The sequence below is a fragment of the Phaseolus vulgaris genome, chromosome 10 (assembly GCF_051622355.1).
Source record: "Phaseolus vulgaris cultivar YP4 chromosome 10, ASM5162235v1, whole genome shotgun sequence".
Lineage (NCBI taxonomy): Eukaryota > Viridiplantae > Streptophyta > Magnoliopsida > Fabales > Fabaceae > Phaseolus > Phaseolus vulgaris.
This window is the reverse complement of record NC_143507.1, coordinates 39,651,246-39,679,205: the sequence shown is the minus strand read 5'-3', so window position 1 is coordinate 39,679,205 and position 27,960 is coordinate 39,651,246. Positions and strand designations below refer to the sequence as shown.

Below are 27,960 nucleotides of genomic sequence, written 5' to 3'. Positions count from 1 at the left end.
TCTAGAAATTGACATTTACGTGACAATAAACAATAGAATAATAGGGAAAAGTTACACGTATTTTTTTATGGCCAAATTACTCATGATAGTACCTGGAAAAGGTGAAATGAGATTTAAAATGTGTTGTTTTGTTACCAAATTATCATAAACATGTGCATTGATCACCAAAAGATCCTATGATTGAAGACATGTACAATGAGGCATTGATCAACATAATCATTTTGTATACGATTCAATAATCAAAGGAACAAGAGAATATTGAATTGTATAATACATCATCAGCAACCAAACTATAACTTCATCTTTTAGAGATTAATCTTTCTATATAGGAAGGATTCCCTGTGCTGCCAAACGTTTTTCAACCCAAAAGATAATGTGTTTTGCTGTGATCTTCTTTTCATCAACAAGAAATGGCTCAACAGTGCTTGCTCCTCCATTATATGATGACAGAGAAAACCCCTTTGGACCTGTTCAAGTGAAACACAATCTGATGCAATCATTTGTTTACATGAGCCTTTAATTCAATGGTAATGTGATGCCACTTTCTCAAGCAAACAAAAAAATGGTGCATACCAGTGATTCCTGTGGGGAAGAAGGCCCAAAATGAGTAGGGGTTGCCTTTCTTCAAAAGGGAACCTTCTAACTGTCAATCACAACCCAATGAATTGTTCAATAATGTAAAGCTTTATAGATGAATAATTCTGTACAGTAATCACTTTCTTACTAATCTTCTAAAACATTTTCTTCCTTTGTAATATAGTACTTCATCAAACAGTTGGAGTATTAACAGAAAAAACACTTTTAAAGAATGTAGTAGCATTATTCATGTCAAATAAGAGCAAGCTTATGAAGACACACTTCATTGAATTTTTCTAATGTTAGTTTGGCATCACAACACAGTCTTCTTGACTAATTACATTGACATATATTTAAGATTTTCAGTTTGTGAAAAAAGAGTCAAGAACACTCAATTACTTGTGTGATTAATGACAACCATAATGGTCTTGAACTGCATAATAGTTTTTTTCATAGTATGTCTACATTACTAACCCTATTGTCATTGAAGACTAGCTCAATGTTTGATAAATCTTCTTGGGCTTCAAATATTGCTTTGAGTGAAGGGATCACATCCTCCTCCATCATCTGAGGTAGAGGCTTAACTGGTGCTTTAGCTGGAGGTTTTTTTGCTGGTGCAGCTTTTGGAGCTTCTTCCTTTACCTCCTCCTTTGTTTCAGCAGTAGCTAAGACCAGAAATTGCAATAACAGTTTCAATTAGACTAATCACACTCACCCCAATGCAAAATTTTAATAACTAAACAAGCAAACCAAAGAGGTTTAAAACTTTTCATTATGTTAATGCAGAAAACACACCTGCTGTGCTAGGAGATGATTCTTGAACAGCAGAGCAGGTGATTCTGTTTCTGCTGGCTGTTTTATATTTACTTGCAATCTGCAACACAAGAAGAACAAATATTGAGAAGAATCTTCACATAATTTTACAGTTCATTACATTAGAATTATCTCATCCAATACTTGCAAGTGAAAGCTGTAACTAAAATTTAGTCCTTCGATGAAAAGAGAAATTAATAATATTACACGCAGATTCCTTGATGGATTAAATTTGAGCTGAAGTGAATAACCAGAGAGACATACCAAAGGTAGAATTGGTGATGATGATGAGGATGAGGTGGGTATGACAACATTCTGAGAGACATGCAAAGAAGAAGTTGATGGTAATGAACACAAACGAAAGCTAGAATCTGCAAGTGCTCCACCTCTTAACAAAATTGCCATTTGCATTCTTTCTCTCTTGATGCTTTGATTGTGTTCTTTTACTTTGCTTTTCTCTTTTTTCTGTTTAGTCACCAACCATTTTTTCTTTCAGTGATTTTGTTAACAGTTTTGGTCAGAAATATGCGTGGGAGGAACAAAATGAAAGAAGCTAGCTTGTGATCCACATGGTGCTTGAGACAATATGTACCACTGATTTTTGAAGCCTTTTCTTCTATCTATCTGTTTAAGAAAAATAAATAAATAAACTTAGAAACTGGGAACACTACTGTACAAAACTAAGACTGGCGTGAGTAGTGACCACAAGTGGCAATGAATCAATGAACCAGTTTCAACCGTGAATAATAAAATTGTTATACACAAATCAAATACAACTTTAGCTTGTTTTTTTCTTACTACTTTTTTCCAACAACGCTTCTCCAATCATTTCTCACCACTATAGTTTTACTTTTAGCAAAACAAAAAGAGGTAAAAAAAAGTTACCTAAGCATTTTCTATGGGTAAACATGATGTTGAATATATCTTTGATAATAAACAAAGAAAAAGCATTAAAAATGTTTCTTTCTTATAGTTGAGTTAATTTTTTTAACATTACACATACATTTTGACTATAATAATCTGAGACGTTTAGAATTAAATCATATTCTTATTTAATAAATTTATAAGTAAAAAATATGGGAAAAACTAAAGAGAAAATGAGAAATGAATCTTTTTGGCTAACTCTGAACTATTTACAAATCTATACATCAAAATTCACAAAATTAAATTTTGAATATTAAATTGTTGTGTAAAAATAAATCGAATAGACGAGATTGGTACAGTTGCAGTTTATAACCGCAGAGGATCGATATGCCAAATTTAAGATATATTGGTACCTTAAAATTATGGAAAAGCATAACAGTGCAACCAAGACCATAGATATCACATATTCCAATGCATATTAAAAAGGTAAAAATAGCTTGAACAATTAACAATGCAGTCTATTAATAATAAATGCAATGCAAAAAAGTATTACACCGTTTTTACATTAAAATTTGTAATTAATTAACTAGCACAATGAGGTTAAATCTGATCCACGGGGCTAGCTTCTTTGTGTTCTTCTGGTTCTCTTTTTGGTTGGCACATGGTTAGAAGGAAGAGCTTTCTGCTTAAAGTTTTGAACCATGTTGTACACCTGCAGCACCATGGCAATTTTAATAACAAAAATATGGTATCAAGGTTTAAAGCAAGATGAATAAAAGAAACTTCAAATTTTATCCTTGCCTGCATTGAAGCTAAATCTTAAACATACTGAGTTATCTTACAAACAGCATAAAATAAATAAACATTGATTGAAATGTTAATACACTTGTTGTAACATACTATTTAATGGATTCAAATCATAGAGCTCAATCAATGTGGACACACAACACTAGTCATGCATATCAATTGTGCTTCCCATGGCTGTTTCAAAGACTTTCAAGAGTGTAAAATTTTGTTTGTTAGGATGAACTCCTTCAATGCATGAAAATTCTATGAAAGGGATAATAGATATGCAAATAATTTTCTATTAACTATGGTGCAAAACTAAGATGCTAAGGTATCCTTAAGGGAAAACAGTATCCCTCTTGAGATTCTGAAATAATGAAACAACTCTAAAAATAGAGCAAAGTTAGAAAAGACCCCCTTGAAGAGGAAACTAAGGAAAATTCTGGAATATTAAAAACTCAACAGGGTGAATTTGTTGCATAAATTCACATTTTTTAGAGAGAGGCAATGTCAACATATTTGGAAGATATTTGTAATTTTCCAAATTGAGGGCGATGATTAAGGTCTCTCATTCGGCTTGCTCATCAGGACAAGCATGAGACCTAAAAGTAGTGGTTAAGATCTCTTCTGTACATCAATCAAACTAAGGAAAGTGTTAAACAATTCCTTACACAAAAGAACCTAAGAAAAGACACACTTTCCAACATATTTACAGAAGTTAAGAATGACAAGAATTAAGTATAAGGTTGCTAAGTAAAGAATACTACCTTTCTTACACTTGTTGTCAGTCCCATACCAGAAAGTGCATTGCTGTAAACGCACTTCCAAGTTGGTTTATTATCTGGGCTTTTGAACAAATCATCTTCTCCTCCTTCTGGAAGAAAAAGAAGTTAACGTTGGTACAAAAAACCAGCAAGTGTAAGTAAAGTAAGTGTGATCTGGAAGAACCAAAAAACTTAGGAGAAGTTTGGAGAAAACTCTTCCATAAGCCCTTCTACAAAATGAAGTTATTTATTCCATAAGCTGAAATTAGTTTACACGAATTAAAAGTCAAAATTTGGAAAAAGTAATAGAAAATAACTCCTGCAAATTAATTCATGCATAAGCTAATTTTAAGTATAGAAAAACTAATTTCATTCTTCCTTCTTATTTTTCTTTCAAAGAAGGGTTTATGGATAAGGTTTTGCAAACAAACCCTTAATCCAACTAGCAAGTTGCAATGTCATATAGAAAGAGGCTTTCACCTTTAAATTGTAACACTAGCAATTCAACATACAACTTGAGGCGAATGTGACTGAAAATGTGAACAAATTCCCCTATATCTTCCCTCAAAACTATATTGCAAGTCTTTCTGACATCAATTTTGAAATTTGCTTTCAAGAAGCGGTCCATTGCTTCTCTTCTAGTCGTCAATGGAACTGTTTCTCCATCCAGTAAGACAGATGGAAACTCCCAGAGACCAGCAAGCAACCCTTCTTCAGGCCTTTTAACAAGAATAAACTTGCTAATGGACTGGTTTTTGTCTAACAATGCTTCAGCGCCAAGTAATTCAACAACACATACAGCAGAGAAATCACGTCTTTGTTTAACCTTCACACCCTTAACAGGATAATCTGTAACTGCTACTGCAGTATCATGTTTAGCATTTGATAGTGCTTGACAAAATTCTGATGCTGGACATGAGGAACAGCTTGGGTTCAAAGGGGTGCATACAGTTGCCCCAAGTTCCATGAGAGCCTGATTGAAGTCCCCAGGACGAACGGGATCAACCAACTGAGCTGCTAATTTCCTTAATCTCCAATTCCAAGCCAACAAGAAAGAGTAAATGAAAAGAAATACAAAATTGATTATAAAATAAATATGTAGTGCCAATAAGAAATTAGTAAAACTAACTATGGTGTACTAATAGCCTATATATGTACGTTAGGCAAAACCAATTAAAAAAAGCCACCATTTAGATTTTAGAGACACATCATATCTGATAAGAAACTCAGAGCTCCCACTCAATTCAATTATCTGTGCCATGCATGTGTATCCCCATTAGTTGTGGAAAAGAACACAAGAAATATTTAGAAATGATTTATTTTTACCAATATAATAGGTTCAACATAATGTATCTGCCACAGCAATATTTGCTAGATGTGTAATTTGATGCATAAAAAAGCTTCTTAATTTCCCATTGTTTCTTAACCGGGTAAAAGATTTGGTGAGGACTGAAATATCAAAATTATAATTTATTCTAGAAGTTGACATAAACTCACCAAAATCTCTTAACGGTCGCCGAGTCTTTTGGATTCGTAGAAACAGCCCTTAGTCTAGCAATCACCCTTACCACATTTCCATCAACAACAGGTACCACCTGATAACTTAAAGAATGAGCAATGGCAATTCTTTTATGAAAGCACTACACAGAAACTGCCCACCTCTTTAAATGCAATAGAAGCAATTGCTCCAGATGTGTAGTCTCCAATTCCAGGAATCTTTAGTAGCATAGAAGCCACTTTAGGAATTTTGCCACCTTCTGCAACTACTTTCTTTGCCCCCTGACAGCAGAAATGGAAAGAATCTGGTCAAACCTTGCAGCATGTATTGGTAAAAGTAAATTATCCCTTATTGATGTACACTTTTACTTTCTTTAAGTAGGACTTTCCTTCTCATTACTCACTACACAACATCAAATTGAGGATCTTTTCACCTATATCAAAGGCAGAAACAAAGTTCTTCAACAAGACATTAAAGATCTTGACATGAAAGGCTTCAGATACTCTATGTTTGGCAATATCCAGTATATGAACTATGAGCTTTTGATGCATGCATCAAATGCCTTGTCTTTTGCTGCTTTTACTAAGAAGGTGGAAACTATATACTGAAGGGTTTAACACCATAATTAACTATTTCAAAAACAATCTCCAATTGGCCATTAGGGTTATTTGTAGGTCTGGTAAAAGATAAACAGCAGAAGCAGATGAAAACACAAGTCAATTGTCATGAGGGAGCACCTCTAAAAGAAAACGAGCTCTTCGGTAGTAGCCCAAACCTGCCCACATCTCATTTACTTCCTGCACAAAAATGCCAATAATCACATGGTGAAGATACAATTAGTCTTCAAATCACAATAACAGCTTTTAATTTTTAAACAAGTTCACACAAAGAAAACAAAATTTCACCAATAAAAACAGAGAACAAAGGAATCAGAAGAAATAATCTGGTATTGCTATCTACAGTACTCCAAAGCACATAGGGTTACAGAGGCTCCTAAATGTAAGGGGTGGGTGCCTACAGCCCTTCTGCCTTCATAAACCTTCAACAGCCTTGCTTGCAAAACTGTAATCCAAAGTTCCCTTTCTTCTTATACGAAGCCCTAAAACTTTGGCTCCAATAATATACAATCCAGCAACAATAATCAAAACGAAAGATCAGCCATCTTGAAGCAGAGGCATTTCCACTACCATCAGCTTATTTTCTCAAATTTTGGTAAAAAAAGCATTAAACAAAATTAAAAAAACTATCAACTAGAATGTGAAATCATGGGATCAAATTATCTGCCCCAAAGTACATAACTTGTTAAAACCATAATATCAAAGCATAAATAAAGTTTGCCAATTTTCATGACAAACCCCCAAACTCTTATAAAAAGATAATGGATTAACATAAATGTTGCTATGATGTTCAGGAGTATCATAACTACCCATCAAAATACACATTAAAAAAACAGTTTTTGAAAGAAAAGAAAAACGACTAAAGGGAGTGGAAAAGCAAAGGAAAGAAAACCTCGAGAGAAGCTTGTGCAAGATGGTAAATGGTGGGCCATTTTTGCATCCAACGATTGTAATATGCAATAACAGTCTGAACCCTTGTTTGCTGGAGCATAACCTCCGAGACCCACACCCCATAAGCTCTTCTTTCCAATTCTTCTTCTTGTTTTTCTTCATCTTCACGGTGATGTGTTCTCCAAGGAAGGTCCCTGCGGTTTAGGTCGTACCAGTCCAAAAGGGACACTCTCAGTTTGTGAGTCTCGTCTTTGGAGAAGGAAATAGCGTCCTCTATGTCTTCCACTTCCACCAAAGGTTGTGGCTTTTTGCTCGCCCCAACAATACTCCTTCTACGCATACTCTTCTTCTTCTCCGACATGTTGGAACCTAGAGGTGGTGGTGACAGTGCAAAACTGAAGAACATAAAATTATTTTGCAACTTCACTCCATTGGAATAGAAAGAGTTGGGTATGAAAATAGGAATGCAGAACGAAAGTTTTGCCTCCAGCTCAAAAAATTGATAAGATGCTCAAGTACCCGCTTCTGGTAATATTTATACTGTTAAATTTAATCAAACACCATTTTATGTCACTAGGAAAAAAACACTAAGTTAATTCAATTTTTTTTTGTATCTTCAATTTATTACTTTCTTTTATGATTATGGTTTTCAACTTTGTATTTTCGAATTTTTTTTTCTATCTTTCAGGCTTAATTACATATATTTTCTAGTGTGAAGTAATTTTCGGTCTAGTATAAAAATATAATATATTTTAATTACACATTTTTTATTCTTTTATATATTTTATCACTAAATTTTTAATTGTGTTAATGTTAATATTAAACTTTCAGTTTTAATAATTTTATTATTTGAATGTTAAAATTACATATAGTATTTTTTTCCCAATTAAGTAATAATGATATACCAAATAATTTATATCAAAATAAAAGTAATATATTTAAAAAAATGATGGATTTTTGCAATTATAAAACTTAAAAGACCACTGAAATGAGATTTTGTCTCTTATCATTTAGGTAGTGTTTGTTTATGGTGTGGCATTGTAGCAAACGGATGAAAGGGTGTCACCCTATTTGTTTCAGTGGAGCGTTGAGAGTTTAGGATTTAGGATTTAAGGTGGTTTATGTCGTCTTCTCACCACTTAAGAGAAAATATAGGATGGTAAGGGGAAAGCCTCATGGAAGAGGTTGAAATACTATACTACCCCTTATTTTCTTCAACTTTATACTTTATATGTTGTGCCATAAAGTTTCCTCATTCTGGTATATAAAAACATGTTTCTCGATAGTTAAGAATTCACTCAATCAAATTCAAACTATCATTATAGACATTTGTCTTTGTTTAGGGGCTTCTAGAGGTTCCTAAGTTAGCACAATGCTAAGAGAGTGAGTTTGGTGGTGCATCTTTGATCTTAGGTGAGCATTTAGTGACTTTTGTAGCGTGCCTAATCGATTATCACTGAAAAACAACACAGAAGATAATCGATTATGTTGGTGCCATAATCGATTATCTATTCTTTTCTGGTGAGCATAATCGATTATGTGCTTTGTGTAAATATCAACTTAATCAATTATGTTGCAGCATAATAGATTATGTTGGATTTTTTTTAACTGTAAGCATAGTCGATTATGTCTCTTAAATGTTTGGATAATCGATTATGTGGTATTTTTAAGGCAGAGGATAATCGGTTATGTTTATATTTTTTTCACATTCTTGAATTTATGTGATGCATGATATTTATTTTCTTTTTTTAATCAAATGTGTATTGTTGTTAGGCACAACTTCTTCTTCACAAGTGCATCCTGTTCTTGTTCTGGTATTCTTCCTCCCTAAATTTCTGTGATGCGTGATATTTGTTTTCTTTTTTTAATCAAATGTGTATTGTTGTCAAGCACGACTTTTTCTTCCTCACTAGGGTTTTAGAATTTAATTTATTTAAATTATTTTAAAGTAGTTATTTATGTTAATAATTCTGTAATCCTATATGTGAATTTTTATTTGAAATTTAATAATTATAATACTAAAAACTATTCTTATTAAGTTGTTTATCTAATTTATTATTGTATATTTGAAAGAAAAAATTTGATGAAATATAAGTATTTATTTTATTTGACATGAATTTAAATTAAAAATGTGAATATGTTATTTTAAAATATTATTATTAATAAAAATGACTTTTGTGTTTTTTATGAAAATTAATTATATATATTATTTTAAAATAGAAATATTAAGATAGTAATGAAATATAAAGTTTTAATCTTATATTTTATTTTTTCACATTTTGCATACACATAACACAATCTTATAAAATAGATACAGTTAATTTTTCACATTTTACATAAAATATTAATCTTATAATTAAAAATATTATAAATAATAAAAAAATTAATTTAAAAATGAAAAATAATAAAATTATATTTAAATTCTAAATTTTATTTATTTATTATTTGAATTTTACATTATTTTGTCTTTCATTTATAATTGAAACTTTCAATTATTTTAATTAACTAAAATATGTACAAAATTAATAATTATTTATCTTTTTTTATACACAAGGATAAATTTGTAATATTACCATTTACATCATTAAAAATAAATTAAAATACCATTACAACCATCTCATCACTCACGTATCTAAATACATTTTCTTCACATAAGTTGAGGGTGTGAGTGAGTGGAAGTGTGAGGATTGAGAAAAAAAGTTAAGGATGTTTGGATTGTGGTATGTTAGAGTGGATATGTGAGGAAAGTTTATTGAAATATGTGAGCGATGTGATGTTTTGTTAAGAGTATTTTTAAATTATTTTTAATGATTGAAATTGTAAGATTACAAATATACCCTTGTATATAAAAAAAGAAAATAATAATAATAATAATTAATTTTGTGCATATTTTAGTTAATTAAAATAATATAAAATTGTAATTATAAATAAAAGAATAAAATAATATAAAATTAAAAGTTTAAATATAATTATATTATTTTTCATTTTATTAATTTAAATTAATTTTATTGGTTAAATTAATGTATTTAGATAATTTTAATATTATTTATGGTTATTTAATTTATATTATATTATTTTATACAATATTAAGTATAATTTTATATAAGAAAACTAATATTAATGATGATTTTTAATTATCATTGATATAAGAAAATTATATTTGAGAATGGTTGAGTCTCCATTAATGTAAAATGATTGATATTTATTGTTGATTGATGAATTATGATTAACCGGTAGGAGTTCAATTTATCAAATTTGAACGTCATAAATTGATATCTTGATATTACAGAATATATATATATATATATATATATATATATATATATATATATATATATATATATATATAAGTTGCTCCTAAGAACGTTTCGGAAAGGGACGGTAAATTTTTCAAAATATTAAATATCTCTAAAGAAAAAATATAATTTGTATTCTTCTAATGAATAATTTCTTTACAGTAGGTGAATAAGAATCTCCACACATTGTTTTTGTTTCTAAAAGTGATGTTGATTTCGTTAAACTGTATTAAGACGGTACTTTTAAGTAAACTTTTTGCTTACGGTCATGGTTAAGAAAAAGTCTTACATGGACTTAAAATAATAACTTTAATCGAAATAAAAGAATCACATTAAAAGGACGCACCCTTGCTATAAAACAATAATTTGCTCAACTAAATTCGTTTAAGGTTTCAAAAAATAATCATTCTAAAATTAAAAATAACTATTATAAACTTTATTTTGGTAATTTTCATAATCCAAATTGAAAACCAAAACAAAATACAACATCTAACATCATCCTCTTGTTACAATATTATTATCTAATATCATTCAACTTCTCCTCAAACACACACTTACTTAAATATATATAAATAAAAATAGATAAAAAAAATTATTCTCCTACTCTGAACATACTTTTTTGTTAAGTCTTTCCACATATAATATCTCTTATTTTTATGTAACCCACTATCACCATATTTGATAAACATTTACAAAAAGAAAAAAAAACTGAGTTATGTTAGAGTTGAAAAAACATTTTTATAAAAAAAACTATTAAACAATAACAACTATACATTTCAATTTCATTTCATTCCCATTCATTTAAAACACAGCGGTGTCTTTCAAAATAAAAGAAAATTATCATTAATGTCAGAATTTTATCAACAAACATAAAAAACTCTACTTTTGCAAGATACATTTGAGTAAAAAAAAACATACTATCTTTAACAACATTGCATAAAATAACAACTAAGTGTTTCTACAATCTAAATTAAAAAAAAATAAAAAATTAAAGACACATAATGACATCTATCTAGGTAATAATTACATGTGATTTGAATGTTGAGGAGTTACTTAGTAGGAGGAGCAACTAATTCCCTCTTGATCTTGATCTGGTTCAAAGTTATGGTCCTCCAGGCCCAGGCAAGTATGTTCTTCACCACCACCCATTTCTTGAGCCTGCACCTTCCACTTGTTGCTATCTGCATAGCAAAATCAACACATCACGGATGCTGATACGTTACTAAAATCATACACCTAATATTCTAATAAATTAATATTTTATTATTTTTATTTTATTTTTTAATTTAAAATATTATTGTATTTTTATAAGGAATTGTGAAGTGTGTGAATTTTAGTGTTGTTTGACGGTGTCAAAGAAAAGTTTTTTTTTGTTTACCTGAAAATCAACTTTTCCAACTTCCTATTCCTCCTAACTCGCTCCACACCCACCCAAAAACTCTCAACACTTTCACTTTGAACAGAGCATGGGTATCCATGAAGTAGCACCAGAGATTTACAAAAGAATATTACAAGTAATGAAAGTCACCTCATTATTCTTCGTCTGGTCGCAGCGAACATGCTTTCGTCCATTATCAGCAAGAGCCATGTCTGTCACACAATATTGTTAAGATATTGGGAGGGAAAGTGAGGTGACTCGGACGGGGATGGTCACCTGTGCGGCTCCTACTCGTATCGCTCGCCGCCGTGGCTCACTCTCGACGCCTACTCGTGTTCGCAAGCGCTCGCGTTCACCTCCGTTTGTCTTAATATTTTCTCTGCTCCTCCTCGCTTATTGTCTCAACTCTTCGGTTCTTTCTTTATTTTCTCTTTATTCTGCTGTCGTTGCCTTGTTATAAAGGCACCTCTGTTTACTAATAGAAAATGACATTTATGCTTTCTTTAGATTGAGGAGGGGATTTGTAGGAGGAGGGGATTAAATGGATGCTTACGTGGCGGGATGGGAGACATTTTATGGTTTTGAAGATGAAAAAGAAAAAAACGAGAAAATGAGGGATGCTTACGTGTGCGAGACATTTTATGGTTTTGAAGACGAGAAAATGAGGAATGCTTACGTGGCGATAGACATTTTATGCAAGACGGAAACATTTGCTTGAAAAAAAAGGCAACCTAAACACTGCTATGTGGCAAGCTGAAATGGCAAGGGGTACTTTGTCATCAGAAGTTTGAAAATTTGAGAAAGGATCCCGATTTTTGGACATCTACCATACAACTGCCAACGTGGCATACAAAAAATATTATTTTATTTAGATTGTGGGGCTCAGAAAAAATTTGAACATTTAGTGTTTAGGATGCGGTAGAATGTGAAATTAGGTTTTATGAAAGGGATTGAGTTTAGGTTTCTTCTTCTCCACCACATCGTCTTCCAGTTCTAGGTTTTAAGAAAGGGGTTGAGTTTAGGTTTCTTCTTGTCCACCACATCGTCTTCCAGTTCTCCACAAGCTATTTGTTCGAAGTTGTCCGCAACCTTTATGTGCAGTGGCGTTTGTCGTCGTCCTAGGTGCATGTGTTTTGAGGATGGTTTGGCGGTGGTGTCGTCTTCGACATCCTCCTTTCACGGTGTTTGGGTGGCGGTGTCGTCTTCAGCATCCTGTTTTCACGGTGGTTGGGTGGCGTTCTCCTCTTAGACATCCTCTTTTCAAAGGTAATACATTTATTTTTTTCATTTGTTTATTAAGTGAAACCTTGATGTTGTGTGATTTTTGTTGTTGGGTCATTCCTGTTATTTGTCCTGTGGTGACCATTGTATGAGCCAAAACTGATTTTTTTCACAAACTGTTAAGATAAATGTATATTCGTATTTCATGTTGGGTTTACTTTGTGAGTCTGTATTTCACTATTATTGTAGTATTTTATTTCATAGTAGCATGTTAGGATACACATAGAAAAGGGATTGGTGGAGAAACTCAGTTAGAGTTGTCCAAAAATCGTGACCCATTTTTCTGGAGTATGACTTGATTTTTTGTGAAAAATATTTTTGTTGGAAATATGTGCCTTGGTGTATAAATAATGCAGAGTGATTGTTTGGAATGCTAGGTTCATGAGGTACCAAAATTTTTAAGGAAATTTTGTAATGTTGACATGGATAAAAAAGGTTAAAAGAGAGTGTTAATGTTATTGCTGATGTTGGTTGGGGAAGGGCACGAGGTGAGGAGAAAATGGGTTAAATCAGGTTTTTATAGGCCATCAAAGTAGGATAGTGTAAAAAGTAACCACAATGTTCACTGAATTTAGAGGGTTGCAGTATGTGGTGACCCTAGTAGGAGTATGTGGTGACCCACATTACAATTCCTGCACAGACCTAAAGGGGAACTCTTTTTTTTTAAATGTCAATTATGTTCGTGTTGGTTAGGGAGGGACACGAGGTGGGGAGAAAGTGGGTTAAATGAGTTATTTAGAGGCTGTGAGAGTAGGACCTTGTGAATTAACCACAAAATTTAGTCAAGTTAGAGAGTGATAATATGTGGTGACCCTTCAGGGAATAAGTGGTGACCCACTTTACACTTCTTGCACAAACCCAGTGAAAGTTGTTATGGAAATATGAAGTGAGTGTTCATGTTTGTTGGGATGGGCATGATGTGGGGAGAAAGTGTGTTAGATCAGAACTTTAGAGGGCATGAGTGTAAGGCAGTGTGAAGTGAGCAGAAATCCAGTAAACTTATAGGGTTGCAGTATGTGGTGACCTCAGTAGCAGTATGTGGTGACCTCAGTAGCAGTATGTGGTGACCCACATTGCACTTCCTGCACAGACCTAACAAAGGAACTTTTTCTTGAAATGTCAATTGTGTTCGTGTTGGTTAGGGAGGGACACAAGGTGGGGAGAAAGTGGGTTAAATGAGTTATTTAGAGGTTGTGAGAGTAGGATCCTGTGAATTAACCACAAAATTCAGTCAGTTAGAGAGTGATAGTATGTAGTGACCCTTCAGGGAACACTTTACACTTCCTGTACAAACCCAGTGAAACTTGTTATGGAAATATGAAGTGAGTGTTCATGTTTGTTCGGATGGGCATGATGTGGGGAAACTTTTTCTGAAAATGGGAATTGAGTGTCCATATTGGTTGTAGTGGGGCATGAGGTTGGGACTAGATAGTAATTTGAATATTTGACACCACTGAAGTGCGCATCAGGTCATTTGGTTATTTGTACTATAACTTATTCCAATGTGTTATTCAGTAAATTTGTTATACATGAAGATGTTTTGAAGTCATGTTTGTTATTTCGTTGCAGGTAAAAAACAACGCACTCAGTAAATTTTGACGGATGTAACAATGTATTAAGGATGAAGTTTATGAATGACACATGTACATTTTTGTTATGTAATCTTTAACAATCGTGGTAGATGTTCAGCCACCCACATGCAATGAGTGGTTGTATATGTTTGTATGAATTTTTTTTTACCGTATTCAAAACATTTTGTAAGATTACAGTGTACATAGTTATCCCCAAAATGAGGTAAATTTATTGTAAATCAATGTATTATGTGTGTAGTCTTAGCAGTGATGCATTTTCCCTTGAGACACCTAATTTGAATATACCCAAAGACAAACATTACTTGTATTTAAGCACTAATACTTTTTGGCATTCACTAAATAATTTAGATTAAGCGAAAATTGTTCAGTGTTGAAGGGGTCCAATTTAGCTTGCACAAAAATATTTGGATTAAGCGAAAACGGTCCAGTGTTGAAGAGGTCCAATTTAGCTTGCACGAAATAATTTGGATTAAGCGAAAACGGTCCAGTGCTGAAGAGGTCCAATTTAGCTTGCACGAAATAATTTGAATTAAGCGAAAACGGTTCAGTGCTGAAGGGGTCCAATTTAGCTTGCACGAAATAATTTGGATTAAGCGAAAACGGTTCAGTGCTGAAGGGGTCCAATTTAGCTTGCACGAAATAATTTGGATTAAGCGAAAACGGTCCAGTGCTGAAGAGGTCCAATTTAGCTTGCACGAAATAATTTGGATTAAGCGAAAACGGTTCAGTGCTGAAGGGGTCCAATTTAGCTTGCACGAAATAATTTGGATTAAGCGAAACGGTCCAGTGTTGAAGGGGTTCAATTTAGCTTGCACGAAATAATTTGGATTAAGCGAAAATTGTCCAGTGCTGAAGAGGTCCAATTTAGCTTGCACGAAATAATTTGGATTAAGCGAAAATGGTCTAGTGCTAAAGAGGTCCAATTTAGCTTGCACGAAATAATTTAGATTAAGCGAAAACGGTCTAGTGCTGAAGGGGTCCATTTTACCTTGCACGAAATAATTTGGATTAAGCGAAAACGGTCCAGTGCTGAAGGGGTCCATTTTAGCTTGCATGAAATAATTTGGATGAAGCGAAAACGGTCAAGTGCTGAAGGGGTCCATTTTAGCTTGCACGAAATAATTTGGATTAAGCGAAAATGGTCCAGTGCTGAAGAGGTCCAATTTAGCTTGCACGAAATAATTTGGATTAAGCGAAAATGGTCCAGTGCTGAAGAGGTCCAATTTAGCTTGCACAAAATAATTTGGATTAAGCGAAAAGGGTGCAGTGCTGAAAAGGTCCAATTTAGCTTGCACGAAATAATTTGGATTAAGCGAAAATGGTCCAATGCTGAAGAGGTCCAATTTAGCTTACACGAAATAATTTGGATTAAGCGAAAATGGTTCAGTGCTGAAGAGGTCCAACTTAGCTTGCACGAAATAATTTAGTTTATGCAAAAACGGTCCAGTGCTGAAGGGGTCTAATTTAGCTTGCACAAAATAATTTGGATTAAGCAAAAATGATCCAGTGCTCAAGAGGTCCAATTTTGCTTGCACGAAATAATTTTGATTACTTCACACCCACATCATGCTCATGCATCACCCTTCTCAAGCACTGCACTTTTCACAGTACGTCAAAATACGGAAATGTAGTGTGTGTGCAGAAATCTTGTCACAGGTCAACACATTTTCCTTCAGAGGTCACCACTTATTTCCTTCCAGGTCACCACCAAGTCTGACATGAGCCAAGTCCATCTGTGATTGCACTTCTTCACATCCATATAGGTGGCCCCATCCTCCCTCATTTCACACCCACATCGTGCTCATGCATCGCCCTTCTAAAGCACTCAACTTTTCACAATGGATCAAAATAAAAAAATGTAGTGTGTGTGCAAAAACTTTGTCACAGGTCACCACATTTTTCTTCAGAGGTCACCACTTATTTCCTACCAGGTCACCACCATGTCTGACATGAGCCAAGTCCATCTGTGATTGCATTTCTTCACATCCATATAGGTGGGCCCATCCTCCCTCACTTCACACCCACATCATGCTCATGCATCACCCTTTTAAAGCACTCAATTTTTCATAGTGGGTCAAAATACAAAAATATAGTGTGTGTGCAGAAACTTTGTCACAGGTGACCACATTTTCCTTCATAGGTCACCACTTATTTCCTACCAAGTCACCACCAAGTCTAACATGAGCCAAGTTCATTTGTTATTTTAATTGTTCACATCCATATAGGTGGCCCACTCCTCCCTCACTTGACACCCACATCATGTTCATGCTTCGCCCTTTTCAAGCACTACACTTTTGATAGTGGGTCAAAATACGAAAATGTAGTGTGTGTGCAGAAACATTGTGACAGGTCACCACATTTTCCTTTAGAGGTCACCACTAATTTTCTACCACTTGACAACAATTTAGTTTTGTTTGTTATTTTAAATTCTAAATATGATTAATTTTTAAAAAACATTAAGTTCAACTTTTGGATCCAATGTTGCTTATGCATAGTATCATTAACTTTTTTCTTTCTCGCTTGGATCCTTGTTGTATATATCTTAGCCAAAGAGTTCGTAAAAAAGGGACCAAATTTTCTACCTTAACTTAATATTCTTCACTTTACAATTATTTTAGTGCACCAAAATGGGGAAATGTAAATATTTATAAGTTTCTTTTCACTCAGTCCAATGATGTCAGAACCAAGACATCCTTCATCAGGGACGGTCATAACAGTTACCTTCCAAAGTATATGACACCTGCTAATGCACCCTTTGGATTCAATACAAATAAAACCACTTGTGGAAAACTATGTCATCATAATTGAAAATGATGGAAAGTAAAATTAACTCTAATTAGAAGCCTTGCTGCATGTGATGCTACAACAATATTGGTCTTCATTTTTGGCATTAAAAATTTGTAACATTGTTCAAATGAATGCAAGTCTATATAAGGCATTGTGTTTGTACATTTCTGAATGCTCATGGGACACTTACTACATCTTTTAATATGTACTTCATACAACATTTACAAAAATTCATTGAACAACTGCATACACATTTCATTACAAAGTACATGTAAGAACTTGTTGACATCCTCTAAGACATCTAACAAATAAGTACACAATTGCACGACATGAAACTTCAGATGCAGCGGACTCTGAACCATCATCATTTTGAACTACCACGAAAGTTGAATTGCTTCAAGACACTTGCGTGTTCTGCATTACGTGCATCTAGCACCCAATTGCAAACCATTTTCTGATGGAATTGTTGAAGTTCGTCCTGGAAAATTATCAAAATAAATTTTCAATTAACAATAAAACCGACAACTTTTAGTCCAATAGTAAATGAAACAAATACGTACAATGTTGTATTCATGCATCGTCTTCCCCTGATAGTCAACCATACTATTCTAAAGCTCAATATATTTCAAGACCAAAACTCCACAATCATAACTGCATAAATGAAGCACATGAAAATATATTACATATTCATATGCATCAAAATAAGAATAGTTTTCATTGAAATACTAACCCGTTTGGCTGCATAGGAACTTTTTCTTTCACTACTTTTATAGGGGAACTATTTATTTCACCGAACTTCTGAAGAATTTTGTACAAATGGTCAACTTGAACAACCTGCAACATACAATACAAGAACATTACAAAGGAAATATCAAATTCATGGATTCATTGTTTACTAAACATCATGCACTAGTCCATAAGAATATCTAACTTTATGTCTCCTCCAAAGATAATTGTTGACCCACCACTGGCAACCCCATAGCGAAACACACATCAAAAACCTTAAAAGGCATTAAATGTTGTCTTATCCTAAAACAATTATCATTGACACTCCACCTACTAATCAGTTCCTGAAGAACGGGACTTGATATGTCCAACTCTTCTTGTAACTGCAACATCCACTTAAAAGGGGTTGCCTCTATTCTTTGGCACTGCAACGATGACAAATTTCTATTGATTTGAACAATATGTTCAGTCTGCACTTTGTGCCTTACTCGAATCTACAAAATAACCATGAAAGGGAAATGTTTAAATTGAATATAATTTCATATTTTCAAAATTAAATATTAGCAACATAGTAATAATATAAATGAAACCTTCATTCTCCCCACATCATGCCCAACGCAAACACTCACTTCAGATTTTCATAAAAAGTTTCATTGGTATGTGCAGGAAGTGTAATGGCCCAAGGATGACTTTATTGTTTTATGGCCCAATTAGTCGCAAAAGCATACACTAATTATATGGTCTTCGATTATCACATACATTTTCCCCTTTTACCTAAGATTAATTTTGATGACCTCTTCCTTGACTTGGTTGTTTTGGCCTCATCATCAATTACACACTAAAAGTGTCTATCTTCACAATGAATTGGACAATGACATTTAGATGGACCAAATTCCCAATTGAGACAACATTTATTCAATCTCTCTTAGACCAAAGATATTTGCTATCTAAAATACTTCCTGGAAATAGAGGTGGCTTAATCCAAGGAAAAAATTGAGAACTTATGCCTTTGATATCCTAGAAAAAAACAAGCTTAATGGATTGTAAGCTCATTGACAACCACATGGGCCCAAATCAAAAGTTAGCAAAGCAAGGTCAGACATATTCAAATCCTAAAATGTATTGGGAAACGATTGGAATACTCATTTGCCTTAACAATTACCAAGAATTACCAAACTCCTTTGTTCAATGCTTAGAGCATACAATTTATATGCTCGAGCTTCAGGAGTGTCAAATAAATATATCAATTTTATATCAACCTATCTAGTAATGGACCAGTCTTTCTTTTTCTCTTCATTTTGTGGTCGTTTCATGTAAAAATTCAAATTTAAGTGTAAACATCGGGTGAAATAACCACATACCTTTTATCGTGAAAGCATACTACATGGTCTAATTCATTTTTCTCGTGCACTGACAAACCAACTCTTCGCAAGGAATTTTTAGAACATGACAATACTACTTAACGGTCTACACCACCATCAAAATAACACAAATATCAAAAAATCACACAAGATCATCACACAACATCAATGTTTCACTTTATAAACCAATGAATATAAACTGTATTACCTTTATCACCCAACCACCGTGTGAAAAGAGATGGACAGGTCTCCTTGCAAACACCGACGACGACATTGGAGAACTTGAGGAGAGCACCAAGGCACTAACTGAACAACAACACCAAACTAGTGGAAAACTCAAAGAGAAGAGCACAAAAGCAATCGAGAAGTGAAAGAGAAAAGTGAAACAGGAAAGTGAAAGAACACAATTCTAAACCTAATTTCACAATCGTAAAAAATTTTAAACTTTTCAAAATGTTTTGTGGGCCCCACATGACAAATATAATATTAATATTTTTGTCAACTGTATCAGTTGTATCCTGGTGCAACATGAGCACCGATTGTTCAACCAACATTCCAACATTTTCCTTTGAGAAAGTGATATAGTGAGAGTGGGTGGTATTGTGTTTGAGAAAAAAAGGTGGATTAAGATGGGTTCAAATATTTTAATAACCTATCCGAGCATACAACTTTTCTATTTCCAACTTTCCAAAAATATTAAAATAATTTGACAACTTTCCAACTTTCCAAAAATATTAATATTTTAATAGTTTGTGATCTAATGTGAGTATATTTATAATTCTTTTCTAATTTTTTTGTGTAAGTATGTTTGGAATTTTGTTCTAGTTTTTTTTTTTGCTTTTCTCTATATTTGAATTTTTTTTCCTTGTGCGGTGTAAGTAAGGTTTATTTTTTCTCCTATATTGTTTTGTATTTGATTTCGATTTTAGTTTTTTTATTAATAATAATATTTTTTATAGATATTATTATCAAAATTAATAATAGTAATATTAAAAAAAAATTAATAATAATTTAAATAATAATATTAATAATAATAATAATAATATTTGTAGTAATTACAATAAAAATAAAAATAATAATGTTAATATTAATAATAATTATAATAATATTTTATGAACTTAGTTAGTGTTATCTATTTATCTTCATATTCTTACAATCTCAATTTAGTCTATTCGAATATATTTTTGAATAAAATAAATATTTATTACAAACATACTTTTGAATTGGACTTTTTTTACATAATTGCTATAATTTTATTTAAAATGGTTTTTTTGTATGCTTAAATATATATTGTGCTAAAATTTAATATGAAGAATTTTATTTATTGAAGTATTGACCAATTGAACTCGAGTATGACTTAGGTTGATGGGTTGGTCATTCAAAAAAATGGTTTAGGAAGTAGCGATTTGGTCTAAGTTTTTGTACAATGATCAAGGAGGATGATGAATAAGGTGAATTGAGTTTGTTTATCACACGTGAAATTTATTTAAACATTTTGAACAATGTAACATTGGTAACAGAGACGCACTAACTAATAAAGTTATTCAACCTAAATCATAAATTATAAATATTGTACACAACTACAAGTTCAACTAGTCCACTACGATAAATGTACACCGATAACAATGACAATAGAGAAATTCACCTTAGCATCCTTCATTTGGGTCACTTCACACATATCTCATGCACCACCCCACCGAACAACAACAGTAAGCTCAAAATGTCAGAAATTTTTTCAGTGTGCAAAAAGTTGATAGAAGGTCACCACTTACTGTGACTAACTACATTGATACTGAGATTAGAGAACTTGTCTATGTGTTCTCCATTGAGGTCACTTTACAAACACCTCATGCACCACCCACCCAAGAACAACACAAAGCTCAAAATTTCTAAAATTACTTCATTGTGCATAAACTTAGTAGTAGGTCACCATTTATTCCTACCCAGGTCACTACTTAGTGTGCTTGTCACTAAATAAATTGACACTAAGATTACAGAACTTGGCCTTGGTGTACTACACTTAGGTTACTTTATATACACTTCATGCACCACCTCATCCAATAACAACAGTAAACTCAGATTTTCAAAAATTTGATTGGTGTGCAAAAACTTGATAACAGGTCACCATTTACTAAGACTAACTACATTCACATCGAGATTAGAGAACTTGACCTTGGTGTCCTCCACTGAGGTTACTTTACACACATCCCATGCACCACCCCACCCAAGAACAAAACAAAGCTCAAAATTACATAACTATGCACAAAAATGGTAGTAGGTCACTATTTATTCTTACACAGGTCACAACTTATTGTGACTAACTACATTAACACTGAGATTAATGAACTTGACTTTGGTGTGCTCCACTAAGGTCACTTTACACACACATCATGCACTGCCCAAGAACAAAACAAAATTTAAAATTTCTAAAATTATTTAACTATACAAAAATTTGGTAGTAGGTCACCACTTATGCCTACACATGTCACCACTTAATATGACTGTGACTAACTACATTAATAGTGACATTAGAGAACTTGACCCACCACCCAAGAACAAAATAAAGTTCAAAATCTTTAAAATTACTTTGTTGTGTAAAAAGTTGGTAGCTGGTCACCATTTACTCTGACTAATTGATGTTGGGATTAGATAATTGTACTCTGGTGTCTTCCATTGAGGTCACTTTACACACACCTCATGCACTACCTCACACAAGAACAACACAAAACTTAAAATTTCTAAAATTACTTAACTATGTGGAAACTTGGTAGTAGGTCACCTCTTATTCTTACACAGGTCACCACTTAATATGATTGTCTCTAGTTACATTAATAGTCATATAGAGAATTTGACATTCGTGTCCTCCACTGGGATTACTTTACACATAACTCATGCACTGCATCACCCTACACAAGAACAACACAAACCTGAAAATTTTAAAAATGAGTTAATTGTGCAAAAAGTTGGTAGTAGGGGTCACTACTTATTCTTACACGGGTCACCACTTACTCTGACCAATTACATTAACATTAACATTAGATAATAGTACATTGGTGGAGGTCACTTTACACACACCTCATGCACCACCTTGCCTAAGAACAACACAAAAAAAGCTCACATGTTTACATAAGTGGTAGCCCTTGCATAGGGTTTTACCTTCTTGATGAGATTGTTGAAACAAGGAACGCCCTAAAATATGGTTTATTACATTTGCTTGGAGTAGAATTGACTATATATAACTTCTATTTAGCTAAGAGAGGTTTATGGTGGTGTTGAAAATGACAATCCTACAAAAGGGTTGTCAAATACAAATGAATACACACAAATCCTTTTAAATAAAATGATTTTGAATTTCGTAATTCATATCATATTTTGTCGTTTTTCTAATACTTCTTTTATTTTTTAAAATTTTGTGATTGTTTTGATAATAGTATTTTGTTGCATGTAGTCAGTGTATATTATTATGAGTATGTATTTTACTAATCAGGTTAAAAGGTCAATGTGGATTTCACAATAGGTTAGGAAAAAACTTCTAAAGAATGCTTATTAACATTCTAACAAGAAAAAAAATAAGGATGTAAATGATCAATAAAATATACTATCAAGTTTTACTATACTAATAATATAACTATTTTTAACTTTCATGTTCAATATTTTAAATTTTTTAATAATTTTAAAGAAACATTAGGTATGTAATTTTTTTTATACAATCTCATAAATTGTAAATTTTATAAATATATAAATTTGTTGGATTAATAAAATACATTATTAATAATAATATATAATTTTTATTCTTCAAATTTTCATTTTATTTTGAGAAGAAATAAATTTTTATATGCTCTATGATGTTTTGGGAATCAGAATATAAATATTTTGAAAACGTTAGTTTTTGAAAATGTTTAGCAAATATGAGATTTTTAAAAAAATAATTAATTAAACTTTTGTCTCATCTAAATTAAATAGATAAACTTTAATATTTTAAAATTAATTATTTAAAAATAATAATATTAACATTTTAATTCTATTTTTAATTTTTTAAATTTAAATATAATAAATTTCATTATAATGTTATATTACTAAAAAAATTATTAAAATATTTTTTTATTACGTAAAAGAATAATTTTTTAGCTTAAATTTTGTTTCAGCATGTTAATTTAACATTTTCTATCCGGTCACCGTTTTTAATTTTCTCTTTTTGTTTTGAAAACCATAAACCATAAAATGGTCCCCCAACCATCCCTCTCCGGGCCTTGATTGTAACTGGACGCGGCTAAGAATAATTTTTCTATGGCAATTTCTCCCTCCACCATATCAATTTCAGCATGCACCCAATCACTCTAGAAAATGACAAAAATATCCCTCCTAAATGACGAAAATAACCTTACACAAAAATAGAAAAATTATTTTTAAAACTTTTATTTGAAATATTTTGGATTTCAATTTTCGGAACATATTTTTGAATTTTGAAATTTTTTATCCAGAATATATTCTTATTTTTGTGTTCATAATTTTTTGTCCAGCATGTATTTTTCTATTTCTCAATTATAATTATTATTGTGGATTTTTTAATTTGGAATAAGGGTAATTTTGGAAATTTAAAAAATTGATATGGTGAAGGTTAAAATTTATATGGTGCAGGAGGGTAGTTTTGGAAATTTAAAAAATTGATGTGGTGGAAGTTAAAATTGATATGGTGCAGGAGGGTAGTTTTGGAAATTTAAAAAATTGATATGGTGGAGGTTAAAATTGATATGGTGCAGGAGGGTAGTTTTGGAAATTTAAAAAATTGATATGGTGGAGGTTAAAATTGATATGGTGCAGGAGGGTAGTTTTGGAAATTTAAAAAATTGATATGGTGGAGGTTAAAATTGATATGGTGCAGGAAGAATTTGCCTTTTTCTATTAGTAAAAAAACAAAGGGCCAAAATTCCAATTTTTTAATATTATTATTTTAATATTTTTTTATATTATTGAATTATAAATTTAGCTTTTACTATATATATTTATTTCACACTATCATTTTCCTAAATAAAATAAGGCAGCGGGAGAAGAATAGATAGGTGAGAATAAAGAACGAGCAGAACAGAATTCAGAAAAAAAAAGAATTGAGGAGCAGAGAAAATATTAAAACAAAACAACGGAGGTGAACGCGAGCGGGAGAGGCGGCGAGCGGTGGCGAACGGAAGCGCTTGCGAATACGGGTAGTGGCGAGTGCGACGGCGGCGAGCCATACCAGTAGGAGCCGCACAGGTGACGGTCCCCCGTCCGAGTCAACTAAATTTCCCTTCCAAACTCGTTGAATCGTAAGAGTTCGGAAGTTTACTCGCGATCTTAACAATATTGTGTGACAGACATGGCTCTTGCTGATAATGGACGGAAACATGTTCGCTGCGATGAGACAAAGAATAATGAGGTGAGTTTCATTCCTTGTAAATATTATTGTGTAAACCTCTGGTGCTAGTTCATGGATAACCATGCTTTCGAACATCACCGTCTGTTCAAAGTGAAAGTCGGGAGATGAGAGAGAGGGTTGGTGGGGAGTGAGTATGATTTTCGTGTAAAAAATAAAATAAAAATATTAATTTAAAAGAATATTTGGTGTATGTTTTTAGTAAAGTATGATATGAGCATCCGTGGTGTGTTGATTTTGCTATGTAGATAGCAAAAAGTGGGATGTGCGTGCGCAAGAAATGGGTGGTGAAGAACATACTTGCCTGGGCGAGGAGGACCAAAACTTTGAACCAGATCAAGAGGGGATGCAGGTGCTTCTCCTACTAAGTAATTCCTCATATTCAAATAATACGTCATTATGTGTCTTTAATTTATTTTTGTTTTTTAATTTACATTGTACAAACACTTAGTTGTTATTTTATTGAAGATATAATATGAAGTATGCTTTTTTTTAGTCAAATTTAATTTATGTATCTTGCACAAGTAGAGTTGAGTATTTTTTTTATATGCGTTCGTAAAATTCTGAAATGATAGATTTCTGTGAAATTTTTAATTGAATGGAAATAAAATTGAAATGTATAATTATTATTGTTTAATAGTTTTTTTTATAAAAATGATTTTCAACTCTAACATAACTCAGTATTTTTTTCTGTTTGTAAATATTTATGAAATATGGTGATAGTGTGTTACATAAAAATAAGAGATATTATATGTGGAAAGATTTAAGAAAAGTATGTTCAGGGTAGGAGAAAATGAGAAAAGATTTTGAAGACGATAGAGAAAAACGAGAAAATGAGGGATGGCAAAGTTGAGAAAATGAAAATTGAAATTTTGAGAATTTGAATGGGTGATGGACAAAATTTGGGATTGTGTTTGAGAGAGACAGAAAGAGGGTTTAAGATGACATCTACATCATGCAGGAAAGCAACACTGTTGGTGCTCATGTAAAATTCAAAGATATGTCTTAATTTTATATTTCTAAATCTTATTCTATAATAATCTAATTAATTATTTAAATTTTAGTTATCAATTATTTAATTATTTAAATTTTAGAGTTGGTATCTAAAATTTTGGTTTCTAAGATATTAATTTAAAAATTATTTATTAATAATAAAAATTAATTTAAATATTAATAAAAAATTGTATTTTTTATATTTATTTTATGATGGTATTTAAAGAAATTTATTATAAAAAATTAAGGTAATTAATTTTCCCTAATCATGTGATTAATGGCATTTTATACATGCAATAAAAAATAGAAAAAATAAAATAGACTCTTGTAAAAATCCTTATAAAAGTTTGGGTTTAGGGTTTATATATCATTTGTTTAAAAAATATCCGTGTATTCATTTGTATTGGATAACCTTTGTACAATTGTCATTTTTAGTATCACCACAATTTCTTTTTAATTAAATATAAGTTATATATAATAATTATGTTCCGAACAAATTACATAAATTATATTAGTTTTTTAAATTCGCTTTTATCGTTTTAATATTTTCTAACTATTAAATGGTAATTAATGTATTTAATTAGATAAATTAAGAATAATATTGTATTTGAATGATAAATTAGTGTATTTAATTTGCAAATATTTATGATTTAAATAAAATAATAATAATAATAATAGAAAATAATGATAACTCAAACAATTTAAATATGCATTAAAAACATCAATATTTACGATGTGACGATTATTTGACATCTCAAACAAGTATAATACCAAAGTGTACAAATGTAGAGAAATAGATTACTTGTCTTCCTTTTTAATACAAGTCATTAATCCGTGTAATGTCCAAAATTAATATATAATTGTATGAATGCATAGGACAAAAACCGAGTTGGCATTCACTGTATCAATACATTATTATTTCTTTCTTCTTAATTTTCTTAATTTTGTGAGTGACCAACACATTAACCTTAACTATATGGAGTTCAATTGACTAATACTTAAATAAAGTCATTTATAAAATTAATCATAATCTGTATTTAAATATTAAAAAAATATTTTAAATAAAACTATAGCAATAATGTAAAGAAAATTCAGTTCAAAAATATGCTTACAATAAGTATTTATTTTATTCAACAATATATTTGACTAAGTTTAATTGAGACTATAAGAATATATATAGATAAAACTTATTAAGTTAGAAAAATATTATTTTAATTATTATTAATATTATTAATCTTAACTTTATTATTAATAATAATAATAATAAAATTAATATTAGTATTAAAATTAATAATAATATAATAATTATTAATATTATTACTATTAATAATAATAATATCAATAAAAATAGTATTATTAATAATAAGAAATCAAAACAAAACACAAACTTAAAATAGGAGAAAAACAAACATTCCACTCTATAAGAATAAATTTTACAACTATTGAGAAAAACTCAAAAGAGAAAAACTAACAAGAAAAAAAGCCTAAAATAAAAATTGCACGCAAAGAATTAAAAAGAGTTTAAAAAACATGTAAGATCTTAAAATATTAATATATTTTTTTTCACATAAGTAGTTGTATAAGGATAAATCTATTATGTGATTGTCTATATATCACGATCCTTATTAATATAAAGAAATATTCTGGAAAATTTATTTGTATTAAATATTTATTAATTTATTAATTATTTTATGTATCAATCTTTTAAATTATAATATATATTTAATTATCTTATATATTGAATATTATATTTTATATATCACATTACTCTTATGAGTCGAGTAATTATTTTTTATCTTTTTTCCGACCCTTAAATTTAACAACATTATATATTGTTACATGAGCTTTAATAGTTAGGAAAAGATTTATTTGACACCAAAAAGTAAAATACATACATTGACAATCCATTATAATAATAATTTAAATTTTTTTAAAAATATATAATTAAAATATTAATTTATGAAGTTGAGAAATATATATTATAATAATAGTTTAAATTAATAAGTAAATTAAATATAATTAAAATATTATTTTATTGATTTATAAAAGCATTACCGTTTTTGGAGAATATTAAATATTGTTATTTAGGATGTTGAGGGTTCCACTTTTCTCGTGGGGAAGTTAAATATTCATAAAGCTCTTCCTTATATGTCAATTTACCTTTAGGTTGCTTCATCATAGTTCTGACAAATTCAGAATTCTAAGTAATTAGTTTTTTAAATTCGTTTCATCGTTTTAATATTTTCTAACTATTAAATGGTAATTAGATAAATTAAGAAGAATATTATATTTGAATGATAAATTAATGTATTTAATTTGAAAATATT

At 31.1% G+C, this 27,960-nt stretch overlaps 2 protein-coding genes and 2 long non-coding RNA genes across 5 annotated transcripts; 1 reads left to right on the top strand and 3 right to left on the bottom strand.

Moving 5' to 3' along the window:
* Window positions 1-203: 203 nt before the first annotated feature.
* Window positions 204-2,019, bottom strand: LOC137818583 (DUF2996 family protein). Its single transcript, XM_068622099.1, has 5 exons — window positions 1,654-2,019; window positions 1,372-1,450; window positions 1,051-1,241; window positions 574-643; window positions 204-467 (listed from the first exon to the last, which is right to left on the bottom strand). The coding sequence occupies exons 1-5, from the start codon at window positions 1,798-1,800 to the stop codon at window positions 322-324; spliced, it is 633 nt and encodes a 210-aa protein (XP_068478200.1). The 5' UTR covers window positions 1,801-2,019; the 3' UTR covers window positions 204-321.
* A 691-nt stretch (window positions 2,020-2,710) lies between these two features.
* On the bottom strand, window positions 2,711-7,312 carry LOC137819164 (HhH-GPD base excision DNA repair family protein). Its single transcript, XM_068622933.2, has 7 exons — window positions 6,811-7,312; window positions 6,039-6,098; window positions 5,463-5,582; window positions 5,301-5,398; window positions 4,284-4,828; window positions 3,807-3,913; window positions 2,711-2,965 (listed from the first exon to the last, which is right to left on the bottom strand). The coding sequence occupies exons 1-7, from the start codon at window positions 7,213-7,215 to the stop codon at window positions 2,873-2,875; spliced, it is 1,428 nt and encodes a 475-aa protein (XP_068479034.1). The 5' UTR covers window positions 7,216-7,312; the 3' UTR covers window positions 2,711-2,872.
* A 3,612-nt stretch (window positions 7,313-10,924) lies between these two features.
* LOC150024795 (uncharacterized) lies at window positions 10,925-11,911 on the bottom strand. The gene is made up of 2 exons (XR_016516438.1): window positions 11,634-11,911; window positions 10,925-11,286 (listed from the first exon to the last, which is right to left on the bottom strand). It is a non-coding gene; the product is annotated as an uncharacterized LOC150024795 (long non-coding RNA).
* A 12,403-nt stretch (window positions 11,912-24,314) lies between these two features.
* Window positions 24,315-25,141, top strand: LOC150024794 (uncharacterized). 2 transcript variants are annotated; one of them, XR_016516406.1, is made up of 3 exons: window positions 24,315-24,480; window positions 24,582-24,643; window positions 24,889-25,141. It is a non-coding gene; the product is annotated as an uncharacterized LOC150024794 (long non-coding RNA). The 2 variants fall into 2 exon arrangements; XR_016516405.1 differs by lacking the exon at window positions 24,315-24,480 and having other exon boundaries at window positions 24,509-24,643; window positions 24,889-25,122.
* Window positions 25,142-27,960: the final 2,819 nt, after the last annotated feature.